We start from the raw sequence: 15,639 nt of genomic DNA on the forward strand, positions 1-15,639 counted from the left end.
CGTGTGGCGCTCACGTGCCGCTGTCAAATTTGATATTTGCTAAGTTCAATAACTTCCGCTGTCTAAACAGGTGCTTTGTCATTTGATGTAATTTAATTAGTAGTACATACATGTATATACATTTATTGTGCATCGTTGTCTGTGTTTTAAGGAAAGCGGCTTACGGAATTTGTTCAATGTAAAGAATGATATGATCAAACATTAGATCGGCGCACTAGGAATTCTGACTATTAATCCTACACATATTTGCTGATGAGGTTCTCTGAAAGTGATTCTATTTTTAGCCATCAGCAAAGGTAATAACCTTGACTACGTCATACATAGGTATCAAATTGCTTCACTTTCCTTGATATAGATTGTCTTAATCATCAAAGTACGCTTATTCGAAATCTTTCTCATTTTCCTTACGAAATTTTCAATTAATGCCATAAATCATGTCTCCTTATTATTATATCACAATGATATTCCATTTGATTTAAAACAACGAGAAAACATCTTGGTGATGATTCATTTGTCTGCAAATATATTCACATTTTATACGCTTAAAATGTCTTTGCTTTTCTTTCACTGAATAGGTTGAAATTTTGGTGTTTGATGTTTGTTTTCGTGTACATTACAAATCCATGAATATGAAATTAAAAATCACAGCAAAACAATTAAATCACTCACTAGATTTTAAGAATCGCAGTAAACAGTCCAATGCAGTTTAAACATATACAATAAATCTTCAAAATTAAGCAAATCAATTGCGCAAATAATTATATTAAACAAAACTACAGATATATCTTACAAACCTAAATGAAGCTATCTTACCTTACTGATGAGGGCACGGTCCATTCCCATAGGTTTCACTCTATCAGCCATTATGATTTATATGTTTTTATAAAACTAAAATCTACACAGAAATTTGGAGAAGGTAATCAACTTATTCCAAGTTACAACAAACGGCACTCAAACGAATGGAACAGTTTTCTTAAGTGAGCTGAGAGTCCCCCGACCTTGCTTCTGACGCCGTTCAAATACGAGTGGTGAAAAGGCTGAAAGTAATAATACAAATTACAACAACGGGCATGTATGGGCTATGTACATCAAAAAACCCTACACTCTTTGCTATCGTATTTCAATACGCGCATGCCTTTGCCATATAAGTGCAGAGAATAATCACATGTTGGGTAATGGTTCCATAGCAACTTAAAGCTTCTTCAATAACCAATCAAAATCACCAATACATTTCATCAATGGAGAGTTCTTCAGTTCCTATTCCTCCTTGCACTTTGGTACGTAGGGATGAAGAACTCCGTAAAACACGAAAATATGTTGAAAAAATAGTGTCTTGTTTGTTGCACACATGTACACACTTTGCAAATGTATGGCATCGGGAGTGATTATATTTAATTATACAAAACAGGTGCACATCGAGATACAAGGAATCATCGTTGCTTGATTGAACTTCTCGCTACAGATGTAACTATGTATCTATTGAAAAAAAAACTAAGATATGAAGCGATTGCTCACTGTAGATAATACACACGACAACAAAACAATTTCACTGCTGTGGATTTTTTGAAATAGCAGTGTTTTGTTTGCTTATAGACTTTTAAATACATTGTACCTTCCAATGCATATTATTCCACTATTTACTTGCAATGCTTTTGAATTGGATTACATGTTTCAAATATATTTGTCAATTATTTATATATATTTATATATTTGACAAAGAAAACTTAGAGACAATTTTTGATACGAGTACATAATTGTCAATTATTTGAATTTTACGTCGAATATACTTTTTACCTGACATAATTATAAGTTGATAAATTGTAATTGCTACGGGATATTTTTAAGACGGAAATCATTAGGAATGTTGGTGTGTAAATAAATTAAGGTGTTAAGGCAATATAAACTGTCATTCATATTTCAATCAATATATATATGTAGATAACACCAAAATAAATTGAAAAGGTGTGTTTAATGGTATTGCTGTTGGGGAATTTTGAGTTGATGACATAAACTTGTCTCTGACGGTTCACAGCTTATAATATAGTATGGATTCTTGTCTATCAATGGAGACCTTATTTCATGTTCTTAATATAACAAAACGAGCTTAACACATCTAGTCTATGGACACTCTGGAAATTAACAAGCTTATAAATCATGACTTGAAATACTGTATAAATAAAAGGGCATTGCACAAGATATAAACTCGCCAACCACCGATATTAGAGTGTAGGACGGCTTGGTCCTATATCTCGATTCAGCCATTCAAGTAATTTGATAACTGCTAGTACCTTTGGTTACTGTTAGCATTCTTTGTTGTGGTATTATTTATAATTGTTTTGCTTGAATCTTTGTTTTTGTTGTTTCTACCTGTGTTAATGAGTTATGATGTTATGGGGTATACAAGGAAAATGATAGATTTTTCTTAAACTCTAAAATATGATCTCCGAAAATGAAGAAAACAAATTAGAATTATGAGCTATTGAGTTTATTTTGTATAGATATATTATATACATTGAGGAATTTACATCTTTTTTGCTACCGCTCGTATTTTCAGTAAGAAATAAATGATAGAAATTTCTCATATTTAAGATATGAAGTACTACAATTGTAAGTTTTAAAAATGGTTGATATCTAGATTAGATTAGTTTAACCCTGCTCATGCGTATGTCTCAAGTCAGGAGTCTCAATTCAGTGAATGTCATAAGTTATCTTAATGCTTTTTGTTCTGTAGTGAAGTTTGTTTTGGTGACGGATCTTTAAAAGTCACTATTAAATTTATTTTTATTATAGCTAGACTTTATTTGGAGATTAATGTTTTATAGACATTTGTATATTATTGAAGATCCTATGTTCACACCTGCAAAGTGTTTTCGTTTGATGTTTTGGGGTTCCTGTCTAACTGACGTATACACCACATGCATTTCATTTTTTTTTTCGTATTATTTGTAGGTTCGTTTCTACATGTATCTATAATAATAGAAATTGCTTGACTTAGTGTGGTCGCTGGCCTATCGCAAAAGACGGTAGGACAGTTCTAAATATTTTTGTGACTTTATACTGTTGGTATGCTGCCATATTGAATCTGAGAATTTCCAAATAATATAGCAACAATGCCTTGATAGTGTCTTATCGACCACAGTATATCCAAATAGTCCATACAGCAACCTACGGAAAACAAATATTTTGTAGTAAAGCAATTTTAGGTACAGATTTTTTTATCGTGAATACCATAAAAAAACATATATTACATATGATTTATACCAAATATACACTCTTATAATGAAAAAATACACAAGTGTTATAGATATACAACGGTTCTAGATAAACAACCAACACTTTAATTGAACTCATGAACACAAAAATTGAGTGCAGGACGAAGGCTTCTTTTAGTACAACGCTAATATCGTATGTAATTTAAATCAAATTATTTAAACAAAGATACCTCGATGACATTAAAATTGACTTATGGATCGTTTTTAAGTGAAATACAAAAAAAAAAAAGAACAGCTAAGCTTTATCAAGTTTCACTTGAAGAATATATCATAATCATAAATAAAGGTTGTTGTCCGACGAAACTGATAGGTTGCCTGTTTCTAGGTTGCATGTCATTACTGTTCGTTATAAACAGTATCTATATATATTTTTATGATTTATTCTCTCTTTTTTTTCCATTCATTCTTTCTTTCCCTTTTCTTTGTTTTCTGTTTGTATGCACATAACGTTATGGTCTGATGTGGTGTAAATAATATTTCTACCATGCCTTAACATACTTTGTCCATTTTAAGTCATTAACAGCAATATTTACAATTTTGCATTAGCCTGTAGGTGTGTACAAGTGATTGAGCAATGAAGAATTTTGATCAATTGCCTGCAAACCATACAAATCAGCGTGTTACGTCACAACACTTAATAATAAACATATGGAATGTATTGAAGTATTTAGTAAATTACACACACGATCGGTACTCGTCTAATCCTGTTAACCATTCATTATCTGCATCTGGGATGATCCCTGTACACTATGATAAAATCAATCAGATGTTTTCAGTAGAACTGGTTTGATCCAGTACATACGATAATGGCAGACCATACACTGATAACAGAAAGATAACGAACATCAAACGGTTTAGATTTCTCGAAAATAACAGCATCTGCCTCATATATTCATTAAAACAAATGTCCACGGTATATTTCTGAATTTATTTGAATTATGCATAAAAAGGGAAGTGGGGTATACGTTAATGAGAATACATCTTAACGACCCTATTCCCCCCCCCCCCCCCCCCCCCCTTAAATACGAGAGGAAAACATACAATATTTCATAAAGAACAGTTTAACCCCCATTCAAGAATCATTACACAGATATATACGACTGCATTACACAACTAAGTAAGACATATCCTTTAACAATAATAAATAGATATTTATTCATAGCTGAGCCTTAATTCTCCTGATATAATCTTTCCTATTCACGTATTCTACATCTAGACTAGATATTATAATTCTACACAATTTTACGTTAAAACCGAAATATTTTAAATTAGTTTTTAAGTAAAAACATCTATTTTGTATCTTTCCGGCTGCATTGGTACGTACTGATCATATAAGTAAGGTATTTATAAGATAACTTTATTAGCACTAACACATTAACGACAATAACATATGTACAATGAAGGAGTGACAGTGGATTAGTATGAGTAGAATATATAAAAATATAAAAATATATAAATTATTAAAAAAAAAAAAAGAAAAAAAAGCTATCAAGTACCTTTTGATAATGAGTTTCTCACCAACAAGCATTCATTCAAATAGTTCTCAACAATTTGTAATACTGTTGGGGAATTACTATTTAGAATTGATATAAGCAAGTTGTATAATAAAGAAGGTAATTTGTAACACAGTTGTTCAATAGAACATTATTTAATTTTTTAATGAGGTTATATCTCACATATTTATAGGATGAACATTTTAAAAGAAAATGTAGTTCATCTTCAATGTCTCCATTGTTGCAGCAAAGACATATCCTACTCTGCTTTGGTATCCCTTAAATATCGCCCTCTTTCAATAGATAAAATATAAGCACTTATCCTTAATTTACATAATGTTGATTTGGATTTGCATTGATCAACATATAAGGGTCTTATATTTGGTTTATATAGTATATTTTTTTTTAAATTTATTTTTTTATTTTGATTGATGTCAGTCTCTTGCTTTTGAAAGGCTGTATCTTTGATTCTCTCTTGAATGTATTTTAAATAAATTTTGATATCAAAAGGATTTAGATTAATAAAATGAAATCAAATTTTGAAATAAGATTTTTCATATTTATTTTCCAAGAGTTTTTTTTTCAGTTGCTTTGTATATTTTTAGGGCAAGAGAATTATTTGACTATATATATATGGAGCCAATACTTTATTGCTGAAGATTCAATTCTGTATATAAAGGCAATATATTCAGCTCGATTAAACATGCAGCATTTGATGCTTTGCAACGTACTCCTATATATGAATGAACTTTCTACTTTCAACACAGAAGAATGTAAATTTTTACTTGGATAGTAATTGTGTTAAACAATGTAAATGGTATGATATTGAATCGTGTATGGAAAGCCGTAGTGAACCTATTTCCCCCTTTAGAATACACGATGAGAAAAAATCGTCTACATTTAACTCCTGTTGAATATCATTTTTGACAATATATTCTGCTTTCTTTAAAGCTAATAAGTATTATAATTATTTGTTTGACAATAATTGAATTTCTCGAAAACAGTCAAAATCGTATTAAAAGACACTATAATAGTATATAGAACGATGTAGTCCTTCCTTTACAATGCTGTAGCAGATTTTGACAGTATAAAACTGTAAAGCATAGAATTTTGATTAAATACCAGATAAAAGTACAATTACCAAATTTGTATATAAATAAATAGTGTGTCTTACCACATATCTATTTACCTTAAAATGTCATAGTATCTAACAAGCTACATAATAAGATTTACATTTAGTCAGTAGGAGATAATGGGCAATAAGAAAATAACAAACAATTGGGAAAAATTCCAAAAAAATATAAAAATGAAAGCCCCAATCCAGATCCTCATAAGGCTGGTTCTCTCTCTGTAACATACGGGTATCTGAGACAAAGTTTAACAGATAAAGGACAGGGAACCAGTGTATAGTCTTAATTTATAATAATCGAACATATTTGAGATTGCAGTTGTCTTCCCTTTGCCAATAAAAAGTAAAATATGAAATGTTATGTCTTATTAATATAGTTACCCTCCATTTGTAAATATGCTATATTTGTTGCTGTATATCATATTTGTTTTTCGTTCATTATTTCGTTTGAATTGTTTTACATTTGTCATTTCAGGGCCTTTTTATAGCTGACTATGCAGTATGGGTTTTTACTCATTGTTGAAGGCCGTACGGTTGACTTATATAGTTGTTAATTTCTTTGTCATTTGGTCTTTTGTGGCGAGTTAATTGTCTCATTGCCAATCATACCACATCTTCTTATTTTTATATATACTGAGTAATAGTCCTCTATGGTGGTCACATCATAACCGTGGTGCGATGATTTCACCCTTTTGTACCCCAAGATGTCTATTAGACCATGTTTGTGACAAATTTCGAGGACAAAATAATTTATTGTAAAAAAATTTGAACTATTTCATTGCAACTGTACAACACATAAAAATAGAGAATTATACAGAAGTCAAAATACGGTTTTAAACATAAGAAAAATGTTTGTTCATATTTAACTCCAAATCGTCCCGAGTCCAGACAAACTGCGTATTAATTTAACAGAGACTACATAAAAAAAATCATTATTTTCAAAATATTGTAAGCACTTTTGCTATATAACAGTAAAACCATCCAAACAATATCATGCAAAAATAATGACGATAATTTGTAATTTTTGTTATTGTAAAACATCTCTTTTATTCAAAGTTACTGTATTTAACGGTTTAAACGGTCATGTCTGTTCAAAAGATAGTTCAAACATGTTATTAAATATGAGAAAAAATATATTTCTTATGCATTCTTCTCAGATAATCAGTAAAATTAAGAATGGAAACGGGGAATGTGTCAAAGAGACACGACCAAGAGCAGAAAACAGTCCAAGGCAACCAATGGGTCTTCAACACAGCGCGAAAATCCCGCATCCGGAGGTTGGCTTCAGATGGCCCCTGAATGATAATGTGAACTAGTTACAAAATCCCTGGAAATATTTTCGTTGATTTTATAAAATTCAAAAAATTTCAGGGATTTTACAAAATTACTAAAACTGCTAGTAAGTTCTCAAAATCTCTGAAATTTTCGGATTTTACAAAATTACTAATTTAACAATCCCCTGTTACATCAGCGGGATTTAAACCCCTGCTTCTGCGACATGGAAACACCTCCTGCACTGTGTCCAGCTCTCTAGACAACTTGGCCAACCAGGCTATATATAATAGCTTCCAATAATGTCTTTCTTCGTCGGCTTTACATAGGGTTGTAATACATTACGTGATGTATAGTGGCAAGTGGATGGTATACCTTCAGATAAGCTGTTTTTTTGTCTGTCGAAAAGGATGATAATTTTATTTTACATGCAGTCACATTAATATTATTTTACTTTATACGTATAAGGGCATTACTTATACTTTATGATTCTTAATAAGTGATTGGGCTTTTTAACATTAGAAGCCTCTCTCCATTTCTCCATAAAAAACGATAATAGATTACATTAGATGTGTTGTATATGTCAATTAAACAGCAACCAAATGACAGAAATATCTTGGTAGAGAGTCAGACATTTTCGGGTCACCTTTTATCAATTACTAGTAATACAAAACATATATAAGTAAAACACCTATACAAATAAAAACTTCGTATTGTAGATTTGATCTAAAACGCCAGAGGTTAACGTTTTACGCTGGAAGTCGCCACGTGCCATTAAATTGTAAGGCCATTTATATATATTTTAATTAATGAATACAAAATGTTAATAAACGACAGTTTGCAAAACTTCAAAGAACTTCCTTTCCGATTCCACACTTTATCATGGAAAAAACCCATACCAAATTAATAAATTTTTTAATCGAAAGATTTCAACTATTCAAAATAATGTACACTTCACTTTTTATCTAAATGAAACAAACGAAATGTATTTGTTTTATTTTCTGTGCGTATTGCTTATTTGATCTTATTCAATGTGTGTGCTTTTTTGCGATCATTTGCTATTCTGGCCTGATAAGAACTGAAAATGAATAATCTTGCCCAAGATTAAAATCATTATTCAACAACACTTAATGCAGCCATTCACAGGAAATAATATGTCCAAAATAGAAAATAATTTGTGTTTATTCCGTCAGAAAATATCCTGCTCTTCTTTTTTGTTATTGGCTTTGAAATAGCTATCAATAACTGCGGGTACTCTCAGATCTGTACTTAATGTCTCTTTTGTTGTGGGAATATATAGATACCCTGTCACGTCCGGTCTGTGTTTTTGTTAGATGTTTTTCTGCTTTGTATCGATCTGATCATGATTTAATCCCTTTTCAACTGATTTTTATAGTTTGTTCTTATGTTGTACTGTTACACCACTGTCCCAGTTTAGGGGAGGGTTTGGCGCCAGCAAACTAGTCAAACCCTGCCATATTCTATATGTGCCTGTCCTAAGTCAGGAGCCTGTAATTCAGTGGTTGTTGTTTGTTCTTGTATATCATAATTGTTTCATTGTTTGTTGCTGTATATCATATTTGTTTCGTTCATTATTTTGTACATAAATCAGGCCGTTAGTTTTCTCGTTTGAATTGTATTACATTTGTCATTTAGGGGCCTTTTATAGCTGACTATGCGGTATGGGTTTTGCTTATTGTTGAAGGCCGTACAGTGACCTATAGTTGTTAACTTCTATGTCAACTTTTTTATCAGCCGAGTTGCAGATGCGATTAATATATTAGAGTTTGATTGATTTTATAATCGTAAAAAAGGAAGCCTTGTAGTGATGACGCGCTGTCAATTTAGCTCTTGAAAACCGATCAATTTATCCACATAGCATCATTACGATCCTTATATGCCAGTTGTATTTTAAAAGACAAATGTATCTACTAGCTATTGAGCATCATTTAATGTTCTTTTATGGATTTGGTCAACTTAAAACTATTGTCTGATCGGTTGTCAAGGGGAATTTTCGAAAGTTCAAAAATAATTAAAAAACTTCTAATTAAATATTTCGAGGAAGGGCAAACTAAAAATTTTCAAAGGTTGAAGACTAATTACCCTAGATAACACACACAAAAAATGAATCTCTTTTGGAGTTATGAATTTTTAAGATCCACTTGTAAAGTCTGTCGTCAAGTACTTTTAGTAAATATTTGTCATTCGAACACACCTGCTCTGTTGTTATGACTCATTAGAAAGGTATTTCACTTTTTTAATGTTATTATATTAACCTATAGCCTAAATATATAAAAATCTATAAAAATAATAGAATCTGAAGCGAGATGATGTATCAAATAGTTTTCTTTTGTACGCTTTCAAGACAGAATAGTCAACCCAAACACGCCAGAACATAAAAAGGTGTACTCGACTTTCTCTTTTCAATGAAATTATTGCCCATTTTGGGGATTTTTTCCCAAAAAACCTTTGCCGGGGGCAGAGATGCAAATTAATGCTTTAAAAGATTTTTTTCTTTCTTTGGAATTTTTTTAGGTGGAATTTATGCTTATTCACTAAAAAGATCCACATGTATTTGCACCTACCACAATCGACTGTTTTGTGAAGATTTGTCTATAATTCAAAAGTTAACAAATATCTCGAAGCTCCATACCATAATTTAAGTAAAAACACATATATAAGATGCATAAAATTCTAAATTATACACATTCATTAAACTTTTATAGCCCATAGAAACAGATGCAAACAATTCAAATTTACCAACTAGGCCTTTTTCACCTTCTTTAACAAAGAGTTCCATTTCTTTTGTTTAATTTCAACTGGGTTTCCGCCTGAATAAGTATAGAAAACATTTATGAAATTGTCAAATAGATTTTGACACTACTAGTAAATTTGACTCAACAGGAGAAAAATGCAATGAGACCCGACTTTTCGTTTTAATAGAAAGCTAAGATGCAAGTAACCACACATACCTAAAGCATGAATTTCATTTGAAATTTTTTTGTTTTTTCACTTAAAGATATATTATTAATAACTTAATAAGAAACAGTTGATCTTATCGGAAAAACATCACGAATCAATCACTGGAATCAACAATCAAAATTTCCACCTGCGCTTGCGTGGAGAGTGAAGGTACACCATGATCTGAAGCCACAATTACCAGATTATACTGGTCTCCCACCACATTGGTAATCTCGGCACTGGTTTTTATCAAGCCAGTTGAATCTATAAAGAAAAGATTTCTCCCACTGTGTGATTCAGAGTAAGTAACGTGGCCATTGAGACCTTCGTCAACATCAAACGCAAATACGTGTCCAACGTCAGTTCCAATTGGAGAACGTTTAGATACATAAAATCTGAATTCGGGCCTCGGAAAAACTGGGGAGTTATCATTTATGTCAGTTATATTTATGGTCACTGAAGTAGTAGTCTTCAGCCTTGGAATACCGCCATCCTGAGCAATAACGTTAAATGTCACGTGCGCCCTCATTTCCCTGTCTTGTCTCACTGTAGTAAAAACCTCCCCAGATACGGGATCAATTCTGAATCCACTATGTGGTGGCGATATGTAATAACTAATCTCACCATTTTCCTTGATATCAAGGTCAGTGGCTACAACCTTGAATATAAATGTACCAACTTCAGTTCCTTCTTCTACCTTGAAGTCATAATTCAATGTCTCGAACTTAGGGGCGTTGTCATTTTCATCTCCCACTATAACTGTCACACTGACAGAATTATTAAGGTGTGTCAACTGATCCTCACACACTACAACTATGACGTGTGATCTTCTCCTTTCTCTGTCAAGTTGAACTCGGGTGGTTATCTTGTAATGGTTGGATATCACTTTAACCAATGAGAAATTCTCGTCGCCCGTGGAACACATCACTGACCTATCCTTTGAGTTGACTATAACCATAGCAACAAAACTCCCAACTCTGCTGTATTCTCCTACAGTAATTTTACCATCCGACGTCAGTTTTATTACTTCTATTTCAAGCGGTTCTGTTGCAATTGCATTTAACCAGAATGATAAAAGAATAAACGTTTTGTAACGCAACTTTTCATTTTATTGTAAGAATATTGCTATATTCTATTCTAACTATTCAGTTTCAAATAGTATATAACTGGTAGATATAGTATATGACTAGTAGTTATATCATATTAATGATGACATTATTAAGATGATTAAATCTCATTACAGATAAGTGGAATAATGACTTTTAAAGATTGAATTTGATATTTAAAAATGTGTTGATGTGATTATCACAAATACCACCCATTATGTGTCTTTTATATATGACCACGTTTATATTTGGACGACATTGAACCTATCGTTATTTGTATCGACTTTAAAAAGACCAGTTCGCGTTAACATTCGTTTATAACCAAGATCGACTTCGATCAATCTTTTTAGATCCAGTTTGTTTACATTTCAATATAAAAGTACCGGTCTGACCCCACAAAACACAAAAACGTATAGGAAATGTTCCTGGAACGTTTCTGTTTCGTTGTGAAAACGTTGTGATTTAACATTGTGGGAACATTAACCTTAATAGAACCTTGTGTAACCAATCTGGAACCTTAATAGAACCGTGTGTTACCAATCTGGAACCTAAATTAAACCTTGTGTTACCAATTTTAAACCGAATTAAAATTCAGGTTAATAACAATACCTTTCGTCAACAAACAATCGTCAAAGTAGAATATGATAACGTGTTTATTTTTTTCTCCAAATCGGGGTCCTATCTGTTATACCAGAAACCAAATGACGTAGAAATAAACAACTAGTAAAGGTCACCGTGGATATTCAACAATGAGCAAGATCCATACCGCCTAGTTAGCTGTTAAATGGCCCGAAATGAAATGTAAAACAATTCAAACGAGTAAAACTAACGGCCTAAGTTATGTATAAAACAATAAATGAAAAAAAAAGTGATTTACAGCAACAAACGACAACCCCTGAAATACAGGCGCCTGAATTGAAGTTGTGACAGGCACATACAGATTTTTTTCACTTCCCTTCTGAAACAAATTATTTTTGAAAAGAAATTAAGAATCAAACACCATCGATCATATTGTCTGTTAATTTGTAGTAGTGTCTATTATTGTCGAGATGTGTATTTATTAATAGAAACCCTTGTGTGAAGCTTTTTGTAAGATAACGACTAGGAGATAAGCCAAATTATATATTACTTACTACTTACCTTGACGATACGTTTCCTTTACTAATTGAATTCTGTATTTGATTTACCAAACTGCGTAGTAGCTTGGAAACTCAATAAGGGTTCAAAATGGTTATTAGGTTAGATACGACTTGATTTTATGAACGTTTTTGTCTTTTTTGTTGTTTGTAGTGTGTTGTTTTGTATTGTCTTTTTTGTTTGTTTGTTTGTTGGTGTTTTTTGGGGGGGTGGGGGGGGGGGGTTGCTGGGGGTCAGATATTGCCTTTATAAAAATTTTGATAATCATACAGACCCAACAACACAAGTTCACAAAAATAGACATCTAAAAGAACAAATGAAATTTAAACGAACATAATTTATGGTAACCATTTTTGGATCTGCATTCGTTAAAAGTCTTGCATTCTTGCATATAAGTTACGGCCCTTTGTGAGTCATTTGTTTCCGTTGCCTATTTTGAGTTCTCTTGTGTGTATACTACACTACCACGTAATCTTATCAAAGGTACATGGTTTTTGAACTAATATCGTTTTCACTTATCTAAGGTTTGAAACAACACTAGGATATTTTATATGTTTTGTGCATTGTTATTCTATACAAGTATCCTTCAGGAATTACAAAAGCTCCTGTCATCCTGCACTGTTTATGTCATTTCTGAATGACATATATTTAGAAGAACAGCGACCGATATTAGAGGGTATGACGTTATGATTTCAAATCAGCAGACTATAGAAGTTCAAGTCATGTAGCAAATGGCTCATGTCACAGATGTTTATGCGATTTTTCATACAACTCGAGCGTTATAGAAGTTCAAGTCATGTAGAAAATGGCTCATGTCACAGATGTTTATACGATTTTTCATACAACTCGAGCGTGTTTAACTTGAACTACAAATGTACCAGGTACCGCGATCCCACGGACTAGAACATGTGGAACTGCATATGAATATAAAAAAAAATAGAACCCAACCCCCACCACATATATATTCTCATAAATTTATCGCTTGATTAAAAGCTCTTCTAACAGATTATTTTAAAATGAACATCAGCGTTTTCCCGTCTCAGTTATACCACACAGTTCAAAAGAAAAATAATATATTTAGGTAACAAACGTATTCAAACGCATGCAAGATTTGTAATTGGTATCTTGACGTTTCAAAAAATAATGTTGCCTTTCTTCTACCAGGAAAATCAGGTTACATTTGTAAAGAAATTCACTAACACACGGTACACGCTTTATTTCCGTCCATTTGTAAAATATGTATAAATTATCAAATTCTATTCACCAATTAAGGGCGAACGAGGGTCATTTCTACATTTATACAATCATATAATTGTTAGAACAAGAGACAACTATGAAAATCTCTATTTTATCTATAATAATTTTAACTCCGGATGAGCACAAGGACTTTACTAATAACAGGAAAGGGAAAGACAGTAAGTATGTTGTTCATATAAGGAAGTTGCTAACAATTTTATCTTGTCTTTTTAATTGTTCTGTATTTCAACATCTATAAAAAGGTCTAGGGATGGACGTCTGATTTTTTTTTATACAATAAATGATAAGGTTTCAATTGGTATTAAGAATTTTATAATTCGTTTTACACATGTAAAATGATGTTTGTTGTATCAGATGTAATTTGTTTTTCGAAATTAAGAAAATTAGTATTACGAATTTACTTCGTTTTAAAACTTTTTAACAACAATTTAAATCTGTATATATATATAACGAATTTAAATTGCAATAATTTATTTTAGATTTTGAACTAACAAATTCCTATAATTCGTTTTAAATACTCTCTATAATGTGTGATAACGCGTTCTTCAATTTCTTTATAGAAAATCAAATCTGTCTTAACCAATTACAGATTTCGTTGTAAATTTTAACAATATCCGCTATAATTTACAATGCGACCAATCCAAGCCAATACCTGATAAAAAACCTCGAGGTTGAAAAAAGCATTCCATAACCGTCTTTCGTTATATTTAAAACTCTACCAAATCATTCATGCTTAAATTTAGCTAAGAACTCAATTCAATTGTAAATAGATTTGGCAAATTTTGAATATATAACCCCCACAAAATGAGAGCATCCTGACCCAAGACCAAAATTCTATCCGTAATAAAGTAATGTATAGGATTACAGATACAAATCATTTCATTTTATTTGTGAAAGTCTTTCGGTGCAAACTTTGACAAAAATTGTAAACTTTGCACTTAAAATTGTAGCTACAACAGTTGAATAACAAACATTTTGATTACTATTTTCGCATATATGTAATGGGTCAAATCAATGTCCAACCTCGTATATGTGTCCTTTCCTTAAATATGTGTCCCGTGACGTCAAGATACTCAATTATATGGCTTTTTAATGTGACGGCATGGAATTCAAATCTGAACCCTTTTGGTTACACCTCAAATCTTTTTAACCATATGGCCATCAAGGTTTCGTTGACGAATACAAAAAAGCCGTATGGACAGTGCTGAAATCTTACGAAACTAATTTATTTTCTATCTCCTTTTCCCGAGCCATTTACTTCTTGCTTAAGGGCATACGATACAGTTTTGATCCCACGGTGATTTTTTTACGAAAATTTGCATACAAGCTATTTTTCACCTAGTCAATTCAAATATGTTATAAAAATATACCTTCATGTGCTAGTTAAAGAGATAAATGGGGTTGAAATTTTAGACATTTACTCAAAATTTCGTTTTTTTTTTTTTACATTTCTATCCGTTGGATAGACATACCTAACTTTTTTGTTTCAAAAGATAAACAAGAGCGGATTTTTGTAAAAATATTTGGAAAATCCTATTTACATAAGCATGCTCTAAATTTGTATAACTATTCTTTGGAAATAATATTTTTATCAAAGTTTCATGATTTTAGAAAAAAACAGCATTTTTTGCTGTATATTTATCTAATTTAAAAAAAAATTCATCGGTGACTTTTTCATAAAAATTAGTACAAATAATCTTCATACTTAATCAAACCTTGTCATTTTAAAAAAGAGGGGTCCATTAACACTTTTTCAATTTAAATCTGCCTGAATGATAAAAATCAGTCTAAAAATGCATCTTTTCCCGATATGTCACAGTTTGACGTCGCGAAAATAACATTTTACGTAAACAACGTCATTACCTCCCCTGTAACTGTATTATATGCCCTTTTAATAGTATCAGCTACTGTACTTACTGTTATAGGTCATGCAATGACCTACATGTATATTTATAATATGTTAGTTTTACAACATTTTATTGGTGGACATCTGTCCAGTGGAAGTTTACATG

The 15,639-nt window shown here is 31.6% G+C and overlaps 1 protein-coding gene across 6 annotated transcripts in view; it reads right to left on the reverse strand.

Annotated features, from left to right (window-relative positions):
* LOC127700683 (calponin-2-like) overlaps positions 1–1,105 on the reverse strand; it is a 28,363-nt gene extending 27,258 nt beyond the window's left edge. Inside the window, exon 1 of one of the 6 annotated variants that reach the window (XM_052204275.1) lies at positions 814–1,105. In XM_052204275.1, the coding sequence (XP_052060235.1) occupies positions 814–864 (51 nt within the window). In that variant the 5' untranslated portion in view covers positions 865–1,105. The remainder of the gene's footprint in view (positions 1–813) is intronic. The other 5 variants (XM_052204277.1, XM_052204276.1, XM_052204280.1 and 2 more) reach the window with 5 other exon arrangements.
* Between the last annotated feature and the right edge of the window lie 14,534 nt (positions 1,106–15,639).

Source organism: Mytilus californianus, unplaced genomic scaffold, assembly GCF_021869535.1.
Source record: "Mytilus californianus isolate M0D057914Y unplaced genomic scaffold, xbMytCali1.0.p SCAF_5, whole genome shotgun sequence".
Classification (NCBI taxonomy): domain Eukaryota; kingdom Metazoa; phylum Mollusca; class Bivalvia; order Mytilida; family Mytilidae; genus Mytilus; species Mytilus californianus.